The sequence below is a fragment of the Trichosurus vulpecula genome, chromosome 3 (genome assembly GCF_011100635.1).
Source record: "Trichosurus vulpecula isolate mTriVul1 chromosome 3, mTriVul1.pri, whole genome shotgun sequence".
Classification (NCBI taxonomy): Eukaryota; Metazoa; Chordata; class Mammalia; order Diprotodontia; family Phalangeridae; genus Trichosurus; species Trichosurus vulpecula.
Window position 1 is genome coordinate 32,799,214 of NC_050575.1, and position 17,758 is coordinate 32,816,971.

Genomic DNA, 17,758 nt, shown 5'->3' on the forward strand with positions numbered 1-17,758 from the left:
TCTAAGCCTGGCACTCTATCCATTGAGCCACCTAGCTACCCCCTCGTATTTGGTATGGAAAAACTTATTGCCAAAATACTGGACCCTGGGCGATTAATTTTCTAAAATAAAAAAATCAGATATTTCAACTATTAAAAAAATAAGATATTTAAACGACAGAGTATCCAAGTAAAGAAGCATGGAGTAGTGGGGAAAGCAATGTATTTGGTGTCAAAGCACATGAGCTTGAATCTCCGTTCTGCCACCTGCTACTTTGGGGACCCTGGACCTCGGTTTTCTCACCTACAAAATAGGGGAGTTAGACTAGATGAGCCTCTGAGGTCCTTTCCAGCTCTGGTTAGCCTAAACACTACCTCATACAAACCACAGTTTATATCTCTAGGGCTACAAACCTTTCCAAGAAAATTCGCAGGCCAAAAGAAACTACTTGGCTCTAGCCTCCAGCTTCCTCTGTGAGTATCACAGCCCCTCAGCTGTATCAGCTCCCAAACCCTGCCTAAAAATGGCCACAAGAACACACTTCAATAGAGCAAAGAGCTTTCCCCACAAGAACTCTGGTGGTTAATTAAAGAGCATTATTATTCCTCAATTTTCAGATGAGAAAACTAAGACCCCTAAAGATTAAGTGACTTATTTGCTCATGGTGAAATAACCACTCCAACCCAGGTCTCCTGACTTTCAGTCCTATACTCTTTCTGCACTCTACTAAGGAACACAAAGGATGCTATTTGTATTGACGAAGGACATCTCCAGGTCCTGGAATACGCTCCCTTCTTGCCTGTGCCTCTTAGAATCCTGTCACCTTCCAAGATTCAGAACAAGCCTTTCTTTCCATGTGAGGCCTTTCCTGATCTCTCCCACTCCTACTGTAGCTCCCTTCTCAAAATTACCTCACATTTATTTTGCATATATTCTGCATCTATTTTTATTTAGGGCAAAATGGAAAGTTTTTGACAAATACTTGCAAGATTTCCTCTGTGCTCCGTAAGAAGAGGATGTCACTTAGAATGACTTTTTTTATCTAATGCCATCTCCTTGATGTGAATATCACAGCCCCCGATTTAACACAAATTTAACACAAAGGGAAAAGCTTTGAGTTTCTTTACCATGATCAGGGATTGAATCTCCTGACATCGTCACCCATGACCTCATGAGACAAAGTACCAACCATTAGAACCGCCCGACGATAAAACGAGTTTGTGGGCGCTGAAAGATCTCTAAGCAGAGGCTAAATGAGCACCTAACAGGGACAGAGAAGCAGTGATTCATATTCTGGGCAGGATCAAGACCAGATGGCTTCCGAGGCTCCTTACAACTCTGAGAGTCGATGATTTTATAAGCTAGACAGCTACAGTTAGTGATATAGAGCGCTGAACTTGGAGTCAGGAAAACCTGAGTTCAAATCTTCCCTTAGGATTGTATTTCTTGCCTTCTCAATGGGTGGGGGAAGCACAGGAGAGAGAGAGAGAGAGAGAATTTAAAACCGATCATTTGGATTTTTAAACAAACCTTCCCTTAGACATTTACTGGCTGCAGGCAAGTCATTTAACCTCTCTTGGCTTCGATTTACTCATCCGTAAAAGGAAGGCAAGAATAGCTTCTATGCTACAGAATTGTCATGAGAATTAAAGATGATGATGGTGGTGATGATGGTGATGATGACGATGATGATGTGGTCAATTGAATGTAGCTCCATGACAGCAAGGCTATTTGGTTTTTGCCTTTGTACTCTACCCAAGCACCCAGCATAGATCCCTATACACAGCAGACTTTTGATCAATGTTTGTTGGATATATTGGACTAACTTGAACCCATGGAATAGGACAGTGGAAAGACAGTGGAATATATAGGATCTGAGTTCAAATTTTGGCTCTGCCATTTACTACCTAAGTGACCGTGGACTAGTCACTTACAATAACCCTTCTAGGACTCTAAGGTTTATAAAATTTCAAAATCTATTTAAAAAAAAACCAATTGGACTAAACCTCTAAGATCCCTGCCAGCTCTAAGTCTATGAACATAGGAGTTTGGGTCTCAAATTCTGACCTGCTCCCCTTCACAAGGGCCGCAAAAGACAATCAGTGACAGGCTGTGTTGCTCTCCTTGCACTTCAAGTAAATCAAATTTATGAATGGGAGCAGCTAGGTGGCGTAGTGAGTAGAGCACCGGTCCTGGAGTCAGGAGGACCTGAGCTCAAATCCGGCCTCATACACTTGACACAGTTACTAGCTGTGCGACCTTGAGCAAGTCACTTAACCCCAATTGCCCTGCCTTCCCCCCTGCAAAAAAAAAATTATGAATTATGGGAAATTTAATAAGAGGTAATACAACATGTTTTTAATGTATTTTGGTTTAAAAACTTGTACATTGGGAAAGGATAGCTACAGGCAACAGCTTCCCAAAAAACACTGTGAAGCCTTGAAGATCATCATAAATTGCCTTAAATTTCCCAAGTGTTTGCTGCCCCAAGCTCCCTGATCTGCCACAAATAATCTGGGCAAGCAAATAGCTCGGCTATGCTAAGAAAAGCATCGATAAAATAAGAAGCTGGAGATCCATGGCATATGTGACTGGCATCTGCAAAAGTAAGAAAAGAGAGAGCCTTTTCCCAAAGGTCAGAGTATTTAAAAATAAAAACACTTTCTGCAGCAGCCACCTGTCCTTAAAACTATGACACAGATCCCTGGAGCAAGAGTTCACTTTCCACTTCTATTTTAATTATACAGAACCAAAACATAGGATCCCACCAGGAAATTCCACTCCTAAAAGGGATCACTTGAATTCAACATTGAGGTGGCGCAGTGGGAAGAGCACTAGGCCTGGGGTCAGGAAGACCTGAGTTCAAATATGACCTCAGAGGGAGGAAGATTAAAAAAAAATAAAAGGGGGGGATGATGGAGGGGAGGGCAGATGGGGGTGGAGGTAATCAAAACAAACACTTTGGAAGGGGGACAGGGTCAAGGGAGAAAATCCAATAAAGCGGGATGGGTTGGGAGGGAGCAAAATGTAGTTAGCCTTTCACAGCATGAGTATTGTGGAAAGGTTATACATAATGATACATGTGTGGCCTAGGTTGAATTGATCGACTTCTTGGGGAGGGTGGGTGGGAAGGGAAGAGGGGAGAGAATTTGGAACTCAAAGTTTTAAAAACAGATGTTCAAAAACAACAAAAAAAAGTTTTTGCATGCGACTAGAAAATAAGATACACAGGCAATGGGGTGTAGAAATTTATCTTGCCCTACAAGAAAGGAAGGGAAAAGGGGATGAGAGGGGAGGGAAGCGATAGAGGGGAGGGCTGACTGGGGAACAGGGCAACCAGAATATATGCCATCTTTGAGTGGGGGGGAGGGTGGAAATGGAGAGAAAATTTGTAATTCAAACTGTTGTGAAAATCAATGCTGAAAACCAAAATGATTAATTCCAATGCTATATAAAGTAATTGGAAAAATAGGAAAAAAAAATCTGACCTCAGAAACTCACCAGCTTTGTGACCCCGGGTAAGGCACTTGACCTCAGCTTCTTCATCTCTAAAATGGGGTGCTAATACCAGCACCTACCTCCCAGGGTTGTGATGAGGATCAAATGAGATTAACAATTATAAAGTACTTAGCACACTGCCTGGCACATAGTAAGCACTATATAAATGTTAGCTATTATCATAATAATTATTTTTATTAATTAAGTTCCTATTCTGTTCCAGGCAAAATGGCAAACCGCCTGGTCCTTGCTCTCAAGCAGCATGAAATCAAAAAAGGAGGATACAGCACGGATGCCAATCAATGTAACACAGAGCAGAATTTGGAAAGAACATGGGAGGAAGCCGGACAAAGGGCCCTAAGAAAATCTGAGGAGGGAGAGATGACTTTCAACTGGGCAGAATCAGGTGGCTCCTTAGCTAGGCCTTGCAGGAAGAAATAAATTTCAATAGAGAAAAGGAGGGAGTAGGCTTCAGGCACAGGGGATTACCTACAAAAGTTCACAGAGGCAAAAAGGGGCAGGATGACATCTGGAGCCTCATTTGCCTGGAATATCATGTGCAAAAGGGGAGTGCTGTGAAATGAGGCTAGAGGGAAAAGCTGGAGCCAGACCATGAGAAGCTTTGAATGCCAAGCTAAACAATCCATATTTTATCTAGTCCATACACATCCATCACTTGCAGGCATAAAATATACATCTGAATAAGAGCTGGCTTGGACTGGCACTGGCCAGATTTCAGGGGTACGGATGAGATCTCTCCCCACTCCGTTAGCATAGGTCCCCCATTTGCCACTAGCAAAAACAATCGCATCCCATAAAATTCTAGAAGCCAAGCTCCATCCAAAGGCGACATTTCATTGGAGGAGTCCCCATTGAGCTCATTATGAAAAATGGCTGCAGCTGAGACCATGTATAGACTTCCAATTTCCAAATCAGACCTCTGCCCATGCATTCAGGAACAGCCCTGATTACAGAAGACAAAACCACCCTGGACATATTTTACTCGGATTCCTCCAAGTTAGATGCCTGCTCGCTCCTGGATGAAATAGGATCCATCTGCACCACCCATGTTGGTTACTAGAATTGATTTTTTTTTTAATTCTCTTGGATGCTGGGCCACTTTTGAACATCTGAAATTCCTGCCTGGGCTACTGTTAGTCTTCCCTAAACCTGCCCTTTTTTTTACAACAGTAAGAGGTGGTAGTGTTTATTATGCTAGAAGAGAAAGAGGTGCCAAATACAGGGGCTGTCTAAGATATATGTTTTTTTTTTTTGGTGTTTCATGTGTTCTGAGAGTACAGAGAGATACTTAGAGAGACACAAAGAGACAGAGACACACTCTTTCAGCAAATTCTGCTCCTCGAGAATGCCCACAATCTCCATCGGTCCTCCACTAAACAATGATGTAGGACATGGGCTACGCTGTGGGACACATTCTGTTATAGATTGTACAATAATAACAAGGTTTAGTCATAGTTCCTTTCAATCAAAAGTTCCCTTGTCCAAATTTAAAAGAAGAAGGAGAAAATCGCCGTCTTTCCAAAATAATTCGGACAAAAAGTGAAAAGGTAATGAGCTTCCCATGGGAAAAATTGTACAGACATGGCCCCACCTGACCTCTTGATTGGAAAGGCTGTTGAGTACTGGAAAGGGGACTGGATTTTGAGTCAGGAGTCCTACATTCAAGTCATAGGATCATAAAATGGTAGATCTAAAGGAGAAAAAGAACTTTCATAACCCAAAACCTTTTATTTCATAGGTGAGGAAGCTGAGGCCCAGTGAGGGAGGATCAATAACATGCCCAAGAACATAATTTGCTGCCCACAACCTATACATAACCTAGAATAAGTCCTTTAATTCCTCTGGGCCTCAGTGAACTTATTTGCAAAATCCTTACTCCTAAAGTCATAAGATCACTTACTGTAAGGATCAAATGAGATCACATCTGAAAAGGCACTTTTTAAACTGTAAAGTACCAAATAATTCTCCGTTATTATTAATATTATCATTTTCAATATTATTGGTCCTGAGAAAACATGATTTTTTTCAATGAAATAATGTTACAAGAAGCCATTAGTTCCACATGTCATCAACTGAGGTCCAGACAAATGCAACAGTAGAGTCTTAAAACAAGGTAACGAAGCCTGGTTAAAATCTCTTAGAGGATAAATAAAATAAAGAATTGGAAACAAAAATAAAATAAACTCTCTTAGAAGGTTATCATGACATCTCTTTATTTGGGACAATGTTTAGCAAGTTTTGCCTGTACAGCTCAAGTAAATCATTTCAGATCCTACCACTGTCCTCGTCAATCAGTCAGTAAACATGTATTAAGTGCCTAGTATGTGCCAGGCACCATGCTGGGCATACAAAGACAGGCAAAATGCAATCTCTTCTCTCAGGGAGCTCGCCATGTGATACCTTACTAATATTTACCTTGAAACCAAGCCACTTCACTGGTGCGTCCTAACTCTTCTCTCTCAATACTTCAGTGAAGATCTTTACATAGTCAATGTGCTTCCCGAACAATATGTGAAAACTGCAGGTGTGAAAATCAGAGCCTACTTGAAATGTAAGGGTGAACCCTTTAGCAAAGTGACAAATTCAGTGACGTGAAAAATTACTAAGAGAGAGAACAACAAACAGGTAGTCAGAATTAGCTTCTAGAATTAGACTTTGGCTCTGCCTCCGCCAGTAACGACAGGTGTGGCCTTGCCTCAGTATTCTCATCTATAAAGTGACAGACTTGTAAATGTCCTCTGGTGTCCTTGCTAGTTCTAACATTCTGGTATTTGGTGACAAATCAGCCTGGGCTTTTTTTTGTAAAACGGTCTTTCTATTTTTATTAGGCTACGCTGAATTTTGCCCTGATCAAAAACCCTGCAACGATTAAAAAGATCTGTAGCCAGAAAAGACTTCAGAGGCCATCTAGTCTAACACCTTATTTTACAAATGGAGAAACTGAGGCACAAGGAGGTTGCCAAGGACATCAGCAGTATATTAGATACCAATCCAAGAAAGAGAACCAAAGACCTACCCAATGCTAGTGTCATCTTAAGAGCTTTCTAGTATCAAGTACATGATGAACTGAGTGACTTTGGGTAAGTCACTTAACCTCGCTAAGATGATACTCTGTGCACTACCTGCCTCACAGGGAGGCTAGGAGGAAAGTACTTTCTAAACATGAAAGTGATATAGAAATACAAACTATTATAGCTGCGATGGAAGTTGTCGTCACCTGTAGGTTATTTAGGATATAGACTTAAATCAGAAGGAAGTATGTTAGAGCCCTGAAGATTCTTTCAGGGAGGCAGTGATATCTACCTTAAAGCAAACACTGGGACCAAACCAGCTGTGCAGATCTGTTGGTGGGGGTATGGAGTGTCCTAGTAAAACACGTGCTGTTACTCAACATTATTTGCTTTAGAAAGCACCCAGTACCCCACCTCCAAATTAAGCCCCCTGCTGAATTTCCATGGGATGAGATTAGGTTTCACCTTTTAGGATGCAGAGGAGGGAGGCAATTGCATTAGAGCTGAAAGTTCAAATGAAGGCAGTTATGGCCTAGTAGGCGTGACTGGCCCCCTGGGGAGCCGTTCCCATAACTAGGATTTCAGACACAGCTGGATTTCATCCCCCAGGAGAGTCTCAGTAATAAGAGATGCTGGTTATCAGTGAGATACAACGTGAATGTAAAACATGATGGGAGAACAATTTGGGCTGGGGAGCCAAGAAAGAAAGACAAAGGATGTTCGAAACTCAAGCAGCTTCCCTGGCTAGATCAGAAGGAGATTTAGTTAGACTCACACACTACATAGAAACATTGCACACTCCCTGGCCTTTTCATTTTTACCAAGACAACAAAATAACTAAAATTAAATTAAAGCCCTGGATTAAAAGTTCCTTGAGGGCAGAGTCTGTGTTTTGCTTATCTAGAACAGTGTTCACCATTTTTGTTTTTGGTCAAAGACCTGTGATTTCATTGGTGCATGGGAACCTATGGTGTAGAAACTCCCTCCACCCACATAGATCAGCAAATACTCTGTAGTTTATAAGGAGATTTCTGGGGCACTGAAAAGTTGTGACTAGCCTAGGGTCACAGAGCTAGTACCTGGGAGAGGCATGCCAGGTTCTCCTGACCAGGCCAGATTTCTGCCCACTCACCAGACTATGCGGCCTCTCTGCTCAACATAGCCAAGGTATTTAATGTTTGTCACATGCATAGCAGACACATGTCGATTTTTGCCCATATGACTACATCAGCCCTACAACTAACTCATGACCCTTACCAAAAGTCAACAGAATTTTGAGAGGGATCATGCTCCAGCGTAGAGGTGTCAGACACGACCCATCCACAAAACCCCCAAGTGTGGCCTGAACTAGATTAAAATGCAATTGGGAAATATTTAACAAAATGAATGAAAATGTAATGAAACAAAAAAATAAAAAAGGAAATAAAAGAAAATGTAATAAAAATAAATGAAAATGTAATAACATAAAATATTGTATTTTAAAGCTTAGTCCATATGCAGCCCACAGGGATCCTTATATATGGATTAGTGTCCCCCATTATTATTTGAGTTTAATTCCATTAGTCTAATGGATAGGCCACTAGAATCAGAAAGTAGGTTCAAACTCAACTTCAAATACTGGCCGCAAGACCATGTGTGAATCCTTAATTGTCCTGTGCCTCGGTTTCCTCATCTATAAAATGAGGAGGTTGGACTCAATCGCCTCTAAGGTTAACCCACGATCCTGTGAATTTGGCCTGAAAGCTGAAATAGCCAGTTCTCATCAGAGCATGTAAGGGGGCCTTTTGGGGAGAGGGTCTGGGCTTAAACCCCACCTCTGACCTTATTGCTTGTGCCACTTCGGGCGAGCCACTTAAATCTCCCTATGCCTCAGTGACTTCATCCGTAAAATGAGAGGATCTGACTAAACGGCCTCAAAGGCCCCTTCTAGCTCTTGCTCTGTGATCTTATGATGATAATTACCTGTGAGGTCTTTCTTGCATTTCACCAATGATGTGATTTTGCACCATAGAGTCATAAGATCTCAGAAACAGGGCAGGCAACCACCTCCCCTCCCTATCCGATGGTCTCTATTCCACATACAAAAGTGAGGGATGGTGATAAGCACCTTGGACACGGGATCCAAAGAGCTGGGTTTAAGTCAAGCTCTGTATAGGGACTAACTAGCTGCGTGACTCTCAGTAAGTCACTAATCTCACACAAACACAGTGTTCTCATCTGCAAAGATTGCTATACTGTCTATCTAGCAAGGTCATTTTGAAGTAAATGCTTTGTAAACTTATACACATTCACTATAGGAATTGAGTCATTATTTTTATTGCTATTAATAAAATAGTAAGAGTTATGGAAGCTGAAGCCAGCATGATAGATTTGGGTAAGATATACAGACTTTTTCCTTACACTGCAGATTTTAGAATTGCCTTCAAAGATTTCAAAAATGTCTCTTGGGACGCTTCAGTCATTCAACAAACACTTTTTGAGCACCTACTATGTGTGATGTCCTGCACCAGGCACTCTGAGAGATACAAAAATGGTCTACCCCTGAGAAGTTAGCATTATAGGCAGGTTGGCAAAAGGGGGAACACTGAATTTAGCATCAGGTAGGCATGGGTTCAAATTCTACCTTTGACCTTGATTAGGGTCTGACTATGAGCAAGCACAGGGGCTTCAGCTTACTAATATATAAAACAGGATGTCAAAATACCCATGGTACCTTCTTTATAAGGATGTGGTAAAGACCAAGAGACACAGAGCTAGGGACTGGACCTATAATTTCATGGGTACAAGAGAACTTCCAAAAGTAGAAACTCCCTCTGCCAATGAAGGTTGGCACCTTCTAAGCAACTCAGTCTTAAAGAGCTGCCTAGAACACTGAAAAGCTAGGTGATTTTTCCAAGATTACTCAGCCACTATGTCTGAGACCAGGAAGGGCTTTGTAAATGATAAAGCATTATGGAGATGGTGGTTCTTGTCATCACCATTACTATCGAAGTCCTCTTCAAAGGCAGAGTAATGAACTACAAGATTTCTCAGTGTGTTTCTCTAGCCCAGGCTTCTAAGATATAAATGGGCTCACAGAGAGAAGTCTCTTTCACAGAATTGCAGGATTTAGACCTAGGAAAAACATTAGAATTCATCTAGTGCAATCCCCTCATTTTACAGGTGAGGAGGAAACTAAGACCAGAACTTAAGTACTTTATCCAAGGCCACACAGATAAAAAGTGTGTGGCAGAGCTAGGATCTGAACCCAGGTCCTCTGGCTTCCAATCCAGCAACAGATTGACCCCTTAAAAGATTTTTCTCCTCTGCCTCTCTCTCCTTCAGTAGCTGATCTGGCTACAAACCTGGGAGCTGAGCACCACCAATATGACCTCACTGCAGAAACACAGCTTTATTCTTACAAGGGTAAGCCAAAAGGAAAAAGAGCATATTTAAAATGAGAATGGCTTTAGAACATGTCAACTCTTAACGGTTCTGCTGAAATAATTGTTTCTATCAGTGGTCATCTAGTAAAAGGGATTAAAGGTAGTGGGTTCATTAAGGAGAGTTAAGATCACAAAATTCATTTAAATTGCCTTGCACCTGTTTAATCAAAATGATTTTCTGCTACTCTAGATTACAAGTTAAATTTCAGCAGTGACAGATTAATGACTGATCTACTAAGTCCTACCGTGTCCCTTGTCACTGCCTCAATGGAACCACTATTTTATCAGTAAACCACACTTGCCCTTGAAATTCATTACAGCCAAGATACTGAGATCAAACGAGCTATTCAGACTCCTCACAGCCTCTCCAGATCGACTACTGCTGAGATGGACAAATCCTACACAGCCTGTGGGATGAAGAATGGACCCCAGCCAGTTCCTATGGCCTCATTAGAATTACAAATCTAGGTCACTCATAAGCAAGTTCCATGCTTCTGCCTCTTTGAGCCTTTAAAGGTAATTATCCTGAAGTTAAATGTCAGGGCCTTTTGAATGTGTGCAAAAGAAAGAACATGCCATTCATGTTTGTTATAATCAAGGGGAAGATTTTCACAAAATCAGGAGTTTATCAATGGAGGAAAGATGAGCCTGGATCTACCACCCCCACAGGAAGAAGAATTCCAGGAAGCCGCTTCCAGACTCAGATTGGAGCTGATGCCCAGAGGTGCTTGTGAAAAGATTTCCAGTTTCACAGAAAAGGATTCATTCAAAAGCCAGACAACTTTTGATTATCTGCACTAATGGACAGAAACAAGAGCATGGATAATTCAAAACATATTGCCTTCTTCATTGTTGTTTTTCAGTCATATCTGAGTCTTCATGACCCCATTTTGGGTTTTCTTGGCAAAGATACTGGAGTGGTTTGCCATTTCCTCCTCTAGTTCATTTTACAGATGAGGAAACTGAGACAAACAGGGTAAAGTGACTTACCCAGGGTCACACAGCTAGTAAGTGTCTGAGGCCAAATTTGAACTCAGGATGATGGGTCTTCCTGCCTCCAGACCTGGCACTCTATCTGCCCCTTCTTTCATTAGGTTTTGCTTAGAGACTAATGGCAAAGTGATTCTCCTGGCCTCTCTAAATGCACCTCTGTGTAGTACCATGGAAAGGGGTTAGAGGATCTGGATTCAAATTTTGGCTCTACCACTCATTATCTATCTGATGTTGGACAAGTCACCCTGACTCGTGGTGTCCTATTTTCTTCATCTGTAAAAGGAAGAAGTTGAACTGAATGACCTCTATGGCCTCTAACACCTTTAAACCTGAGATCCTGCAATACTACGGCCAGTCAGACTGAAGTGAACATCACAATGAGAGCCCATCCTCCTTCAAAGGATATCCTCCAACATTTAGTAGCCATTGTTTTTGCCTCCCCTGCAGGAGACAAAAATACCATGTTATACATATTCATAATATATCCTTGTACCATGTCTGGCAAATACCTGAGCGGGAAAAAAAAAGCCCACTGATTTACAAAATTCTTGCATGACTAGAAGACATCTGGATTGTAAGAACTGGGCTTCCTTTGACAAAATGAATAATGCTTACTTGTACCAGTATCTGGTACGAGGCTCTAGATAAGCCTTAATACATCCAATACTTAATATCAATAACATTATTTCAATTGTTATTTTGTGATGCCAGAAAGGTTAGCCCCAGTTACTTCTGTTACATTTATTGTCTCTACCAAGTATCTGATATGATTAATTGTGCACTACTTGGTAGCTGTACTACTGAGTGAACTGTTTGTCATCCACTTTGTGTGTCACAGACCATCTACTTCATATTTTCCCCAACTAGACTGTAAGTTCTAAAGGTCAGGGGCCGTGTCTTAGACTTTCTGTATCCTACACTGACCCTCACATGTAATGGCTCACATTTATATAAAATGTTATATAGACCATAATCTCCATGAGGACAAGGATGGTTTTCAGTTTTATCTTTGTGTCTCCAGCATATAACCACTACATAGAAGGTGTTTAATACATTTTGATTCGATTGAATTATATAGAATTTAATAGAATTATATAGTAGCCACTATTTTTGCCTTCTCTGGAAGAGAGAAAAATGCCATGTTACACATATTCATAATATATCTTTGCACCATGTCTGGCAAATACCTGAGTGGGAAAAAAGTCCACTGATTTACACAATTCTTGCACAACTATAAGATACCTGGGTTGTAAAGACCAGTAATCTAAAGGTTTATAAAGTTCTTTCTTTAAAACAGCACAGTCAGCAAAAATACTCTAAGAAGTCATATCCCATTTTACTGAGGCTGAGAAAGGTTAAGTGAACTGCTCACAGTCATATAGCTAGGAATTGGTAGAATTAGTACTCAAACCCAATTCTGATGTATAATCTATACATTTATAATTCGTAACCCTCCTATGCCTTTACTCACTATGCCTCTCATAGGTGCTCAACAAAGGATATGACAAAACAAAAAAAATGGCTAAGGGGAGTTAGTAGCAGCCTTCAAATGCAAAAACGCAAAGCATGATGACCTGTTATAATCTCTCTTCATTAGACATTTAGGAAACCTAGGGTCAGATGGATAGCACAGTAGATAGAGAGCTGGGTCTGAAGTCAGGAAGTCTTGAGTTCAAATCTAGGCTCAGTCCCTTACTAGCTGTGTGAATTTAAGCAAATTACTTCACCTTCATTTGCCTCAGTTTCCCCAACTGTAAAATGGGGATAGTAACAGCATCTCCTTCGCAAGCTTGTTAGAAGAACCAAATAAAATTTTTGTAAACCGTAAACGAGAATTTATAAATTTGAAAATAAGGTATTGCAAAGCACTAGCACAAAGTATGGGCTATATATGTATTTTCATTGTTGAGTCATTTTTCAGTTCTGTCCAACTCTTTGTGACCCTGTGTGGGGTTTCCTTGGCAAAAATACAAGAGCGGTTTGCCATTTTCTTCTCCATTTTACAAATGAGGAAACTGAAGCAAACAGGGTTAAATGACTTACCCGGGATCACACAACTAGTAAGTGTCTGAGGCCAGATTTGAACACAGGAAGAGAAGTCTTCCTGACTCCAGGCCCCGCATTCTATCAACTCTTCCATCTAGCTACCCTATATAAGTGTTAGCTACCATCACCATCAATAAGAATAATTATTCCTAAACATTTTTCTTGGGAGTTCAAACTTAAAAAAAATGTATTAGAATAGCTCAAAGGCTTAGGTCTTTTGAAAAAAAAAATTCAATTCAAAACATTTATTACCATGTGCACTAAAAAAAGTCTAGATTAGTGGTCAGACTCAAAAAGAAACAGGCCGCTAATTTGTACATAAAGATCCCTGCAGGCAGCATATTGACTTAGTTTTAAAATGCAATTTTGTCTATGTTTTATTGTATTTTTATTTATTTTGTTGCATATTTCCCATTTACATTTTAATCTGAATCCTCAGGCTATAGCAGGCCTTGTGTTTAATACCTCTGCTCTAGCCTAGCATAAGGCTCTCAATTCAGTACTTTCAAAGATCCCCTTAATTCCCAAAGTTCCTTCATGGGAAAGAGAGAATACTAGGCCACAGCATACCTCAACTTTGAATTTCTTGACCACCTAAGGATAGGAATTTGAAAATAACACAAAAATCCACTGCTTTCTTCATTCCCAAGAAAGGGTCTGGGGATCTGGGAATTAGGAGAAACCCAAGGCAGATCAGCAAAGCTAAATCCAAAATCAGACAGTTCTCCGGGCCAAATTTAGCCCTGGGAACATTTTAATCATGGGCAAATTACAGGAATGGTTAAGCAACCCAAAAGTCCAGCAGACACAGCACTCACGTGCTAGAACAGAAGGCTCATACGAGTCCACATGTATCCAGTTAATATGGAATCAAGGTAGTTCATATTGAGATGGCACCTGAAAGTTCACAAAATGCTTCCTCACACTCTATCAGGTAAGTAGGGAAGAACTATTTTTCCCGTCTGACAGACATGGAAACTGAGGCTTTTTGAGGGAAAATGGAGTATCCAAGGTTCCACAACTAGCAAATTAAAGAGCCAGAATTTGAACCTAGGTCTTCTGATTTGAAACTCAGTCCTCTTTTTACTCTACCAACCTTCAATAAAAAAATGTTTTTGAAGAATTTTCTTGTAAAAAAAATAATTTCTGACAAAAAAAATTTCCCAAACTTTTGGCTGTTTATCCCTCTTTCCAATTTTTGATCTTCAATAAGCCAACAATCTCTTTTAAGTTCCTTTTTAACCTCATTTTGGTAAATAAATGCAAAATGAGCAATTTGGATCCCAATACAATGCCTTTACTCACTATGCCTCTCCTAGGTGCTCAACAAATGCTAAGACAAAACAAAAAAAATGGCTAAGGGGAGTCAGTAGCAGCCTACAAATGCAAAAATGCAAAGCATGATGACCTGTTGTAATGCCTACTTACCCAAAGGCAGAGCTAGGATGTTCAGCCAGAATAGTAATCCAAAGGCCAATTGGATTTAGTCAGACAACCTGGATTTGAATCCCAGCTGTGCTACTTTACTTGACCTTGGGAAAACCATTTACCTTCTTTGTCCCTTAGTGTCCTCTGTAAAATGAGCTCCTGCACTATATGACCTCTAAGTTCCTTTGCAGCTCTGTAAGCTATAATTTTATTTTTTCTGTAAGTGAAAAAGAAGTGGCCAGCTAGGATTAACACCTGAAGAGCAGCCCAGGCATAATTGGGATCTCCTCCCCCTTGGGAAATTTTATTTCATGGAAATCTCATCTATATTGAAACAGATGAAAGTTCCTAATTAAATTTGGCAGTTTATGATCACTAAACACATTGCGTAGTGTTAGGAAAAGACACTCTGGAAAAAGAGACATCGAAGGATAGGATTTGAATTGGGTCTGACTGGTACCGAGACTTAAGGCAGGAACTGGCTAAAGGAGTTTGGAAAATTTGGGTATCAAACTGGCTTTAAAAGATGCCATGAGAATCTGCCCTTTAGTGCCAATTAGGGTAGAAACTAACTCTCTCTCTCTCTCTCTCTCTTTCTCTCTCTTTCCACCCCCCCCCCAAAATTCTGGTCATGTTAGAGATGTGAGATCCACATATCTCTTGTACATACAGAAGTCTGATGTGATCAAGGCAAAAGAACATACTTAAGAATTTCCAAGAACTTGAATTAACAGGTCAATTCAATGTCTCTTAAGTTTATCATTCCCTAACGTTTGGCCAATAAAATGTCCCCACCATCACCTACCCATTCCACAGCATAATATTAACAACAGCAGTCATATGTTCTTCCCATTTAGGAAGGATTCAGTAGTTACAAACTGACCAAGAAGACAAGCACCAGAAAGAATAAACTGCAGAAAAAGCCAGGATCAATGAGAAGCTGGTTGGACAGAGTTCCTTCCACATTCCTGAGACAGACTGACAGGGGAGCATTCACCACAGTTCCTGACAATCTGTCCTTCTCTGTGTCACAGAAAGACTAAGTAAATTTCTCTCATCCCAGTATTGTCTGTTCATTTCTTCTCGTATCATAGGGATTATCAGCTTAATGTATCCTCCTTTGTTCTAATTACAAGTCATCCCACCCAAGTACTCTTTCATGCACGAGAATAACAGGATCTTGGCTTTGAGATGACCCTGCCACCCCACCCCTCTTGTCCCTTCTCAGCAAAAGCAATGTGATGAACTGTTGCTTCCAGTTCTGGCTATAGGGAAGACATGGAGGCTCAAAACCCTCAAAAGTCGTAGTGACAGACTCTGTTTCCAAGCTCCAAGGAAGTGGGCCTCCCCCAAACATGCCTTAATACCTGGTTTGGTATATAAATGAACAGGATTCACTGTCCCTGAAGAATCAACAGCAGTCTTCCGATGTTATAACCCATGTAATAGGCATTATATATCACCCTCAGTGAATGAAGCCTTTCTCTTCCTACTGCTTCCCAAAATGATCCATCAATGCCAAAAGACTTACTGAGCTTGCTACAGACTCTCATATAGGGAAGCCGAGTTGATTTTCAGTTTTTGTTGTTATCGTTGCAAGGCACTCCCTCCCACCCCATCAGTCCAATCTTTCCTTTGCTACCCCTAATACACGTCTGGACAATTGATATCTAGAGGAATACTGAGCTAACAAAGTTCTTTCCAAAGTTACCCTCCAATAAAAAATGTAGTCATTGCATTTCACCCAGCCCACTACTGCCACCAGCACCAAGGGCCCTGGGGGTAAGACAATTGTGTCTGCACTGAATAATTCGAAATAAATACACAAATCTGCCCAGTCCCCCAACCACCCTATCACCGGTAAACATACTTCTTCAGATCAACTTACTCATCTAATCCTACATCTCTCCATTCTCCCCTTCCCACCCCAAAGGAGACTACCCCCTTCATCCCCCAATATCCGTGGCTAGTGCATAACACTCACATCGCGGAATCTGTTCCAATACTTGTCCCTGTCGTACTGGGAGACAGTGCTCAGCCATTTGTCACTGTCCAAGAAATTGCCATTGTTGTGGCCGGTGAGCACCTCCGCGCGCCGGCTGTCCACTTGTAGGAAACACCACGCCAGGATCACCATGATGCCAGGCATCTGCAGAGCAAGGGGGGTTACAGGACAGATAACGGTGCCTTGGGGTGAGATGGGACACAAGATCCGCATGCCTGTCTGTCCCTGACAATTTATCAATGGGGGGGTGGGGAGGATGTTAGGGGTGTTACGGGGCAGGTGCTTTATTAAGAGGTACAGACCTTGTTTTGTTATCCGCATGTTTGCGTGTTTGGGGATGCCCCGTCACAGACCTTGACCTAGGCTGCCGCGTTGGAAAAGAGGTTATATAGAAGTGCGTAGTGGGGAAATTGAGTCTACTGGAAGGCAGCACTCAGATTGGGCTGCAGAGTACACTGGAGTTTGGCGGAGGTTGGGGGTGGGGGGGTCTCCCATCCCTTGCGCTTCTAGCAGCTCCCACACTTAAGCAGCAGGAGCGCAGCTAGGAAGGTAGCGAGCCTCCTTGCAGCAGCTTTCCTCATCCGCCCCAGGTGATGTTTGCCCCCTCTCCCAGAACGCTCCCCTCCACCTTCCTACCCCCAGCCAGGAGGAAGTTGGGGAGCCCAGAAAGAAATCAAGTAAGCCAAGATTGCGCTATCTGGCTTCGCCAGGGTGCGAGAACTAAGGGGCACGTACCTTGGGGGCAGCCCGTGGTGGGGCGGCAGTCCCTGCCTCTTGGCTGCACCTGCTCCAGAGACTACGGCTTCAGCAGCTACGGCTCCAGCCCCGGGTCCGGCTCTGGCTCCGGCTCTTGGGTTAACGATCTCCCGTTCTCTAGCTGCTTCGCCCGCTCTTTCCTTCCCTGCCTCTTCACTGCGCTCCCTCCCTCTGCTTTGTGAGGCCAGCCTGGGTCTGGTACCAGTCTCCTTAGTGCTGCGGAGACAGCTAGAGGCGACTTCTGGTGCCCCCTGGCGGGCGCGCTGCCGAACAACCCTCTTGGCCCGGGCTCCCTGCTCCCGATTCCCCCGGCTCCTCTCTCCAGCTCAAAGGCTCAGATCCAGCGCCGCCAGCGCCACAGCCACCACAGGCTCGCGAAGCCTGCCAGCCTACAAAGGGGCTGGAGAGGTGGCCCTGCACATGCTCAGACGGGCCTCTCAGATCTGGGGCTCAAGGGACAAGCAGTGCTTAGAGGGAGGACGGGGAAGCAAACAGAAGAGAGGAGAGAAAAAACACGGAGATGGAAAAGGGTAGAGGTGTGGTGCGCTCGCTCCAAACGCTCACAGTCACGCAGTGACCCATATATTCACACACAC

General features: G+C 42.2%; 1 protein-coding gene across 1 annotated transcript in view; it reads right to left on the bottom strand.

Moving 5' to 3' along the window:
* Positions 1 to 17,341, bottom strand: part of SPOCK1 (SPARC (osteonectin), cwcv and kazal like domains proteoglycan 1) — a 781,029-nt gene extending 763,688 nt beyond the window's left edge. The window contains exons 1-2 of the mRNA XM_036751616.1: positions 17,142 to 17,341; positions 16,386 to 16,550 (exon numbers count right to left, since the gene is read on the bottom strand). Of these exons, the coding sequence (XP_036607511.1) occupies positions 16,386 to 16,550 (165 nt within the window). The 5' untranslated portion in view covers positions 17,142 to 17,341. The remainder of the gene's footprint in view (positions 1 to 16,385; positions 16,551 to 17,141) is intronic.
* Between the last annotated feature and the right edge of the window lie 417 nt (positions 17,342 to 17,758).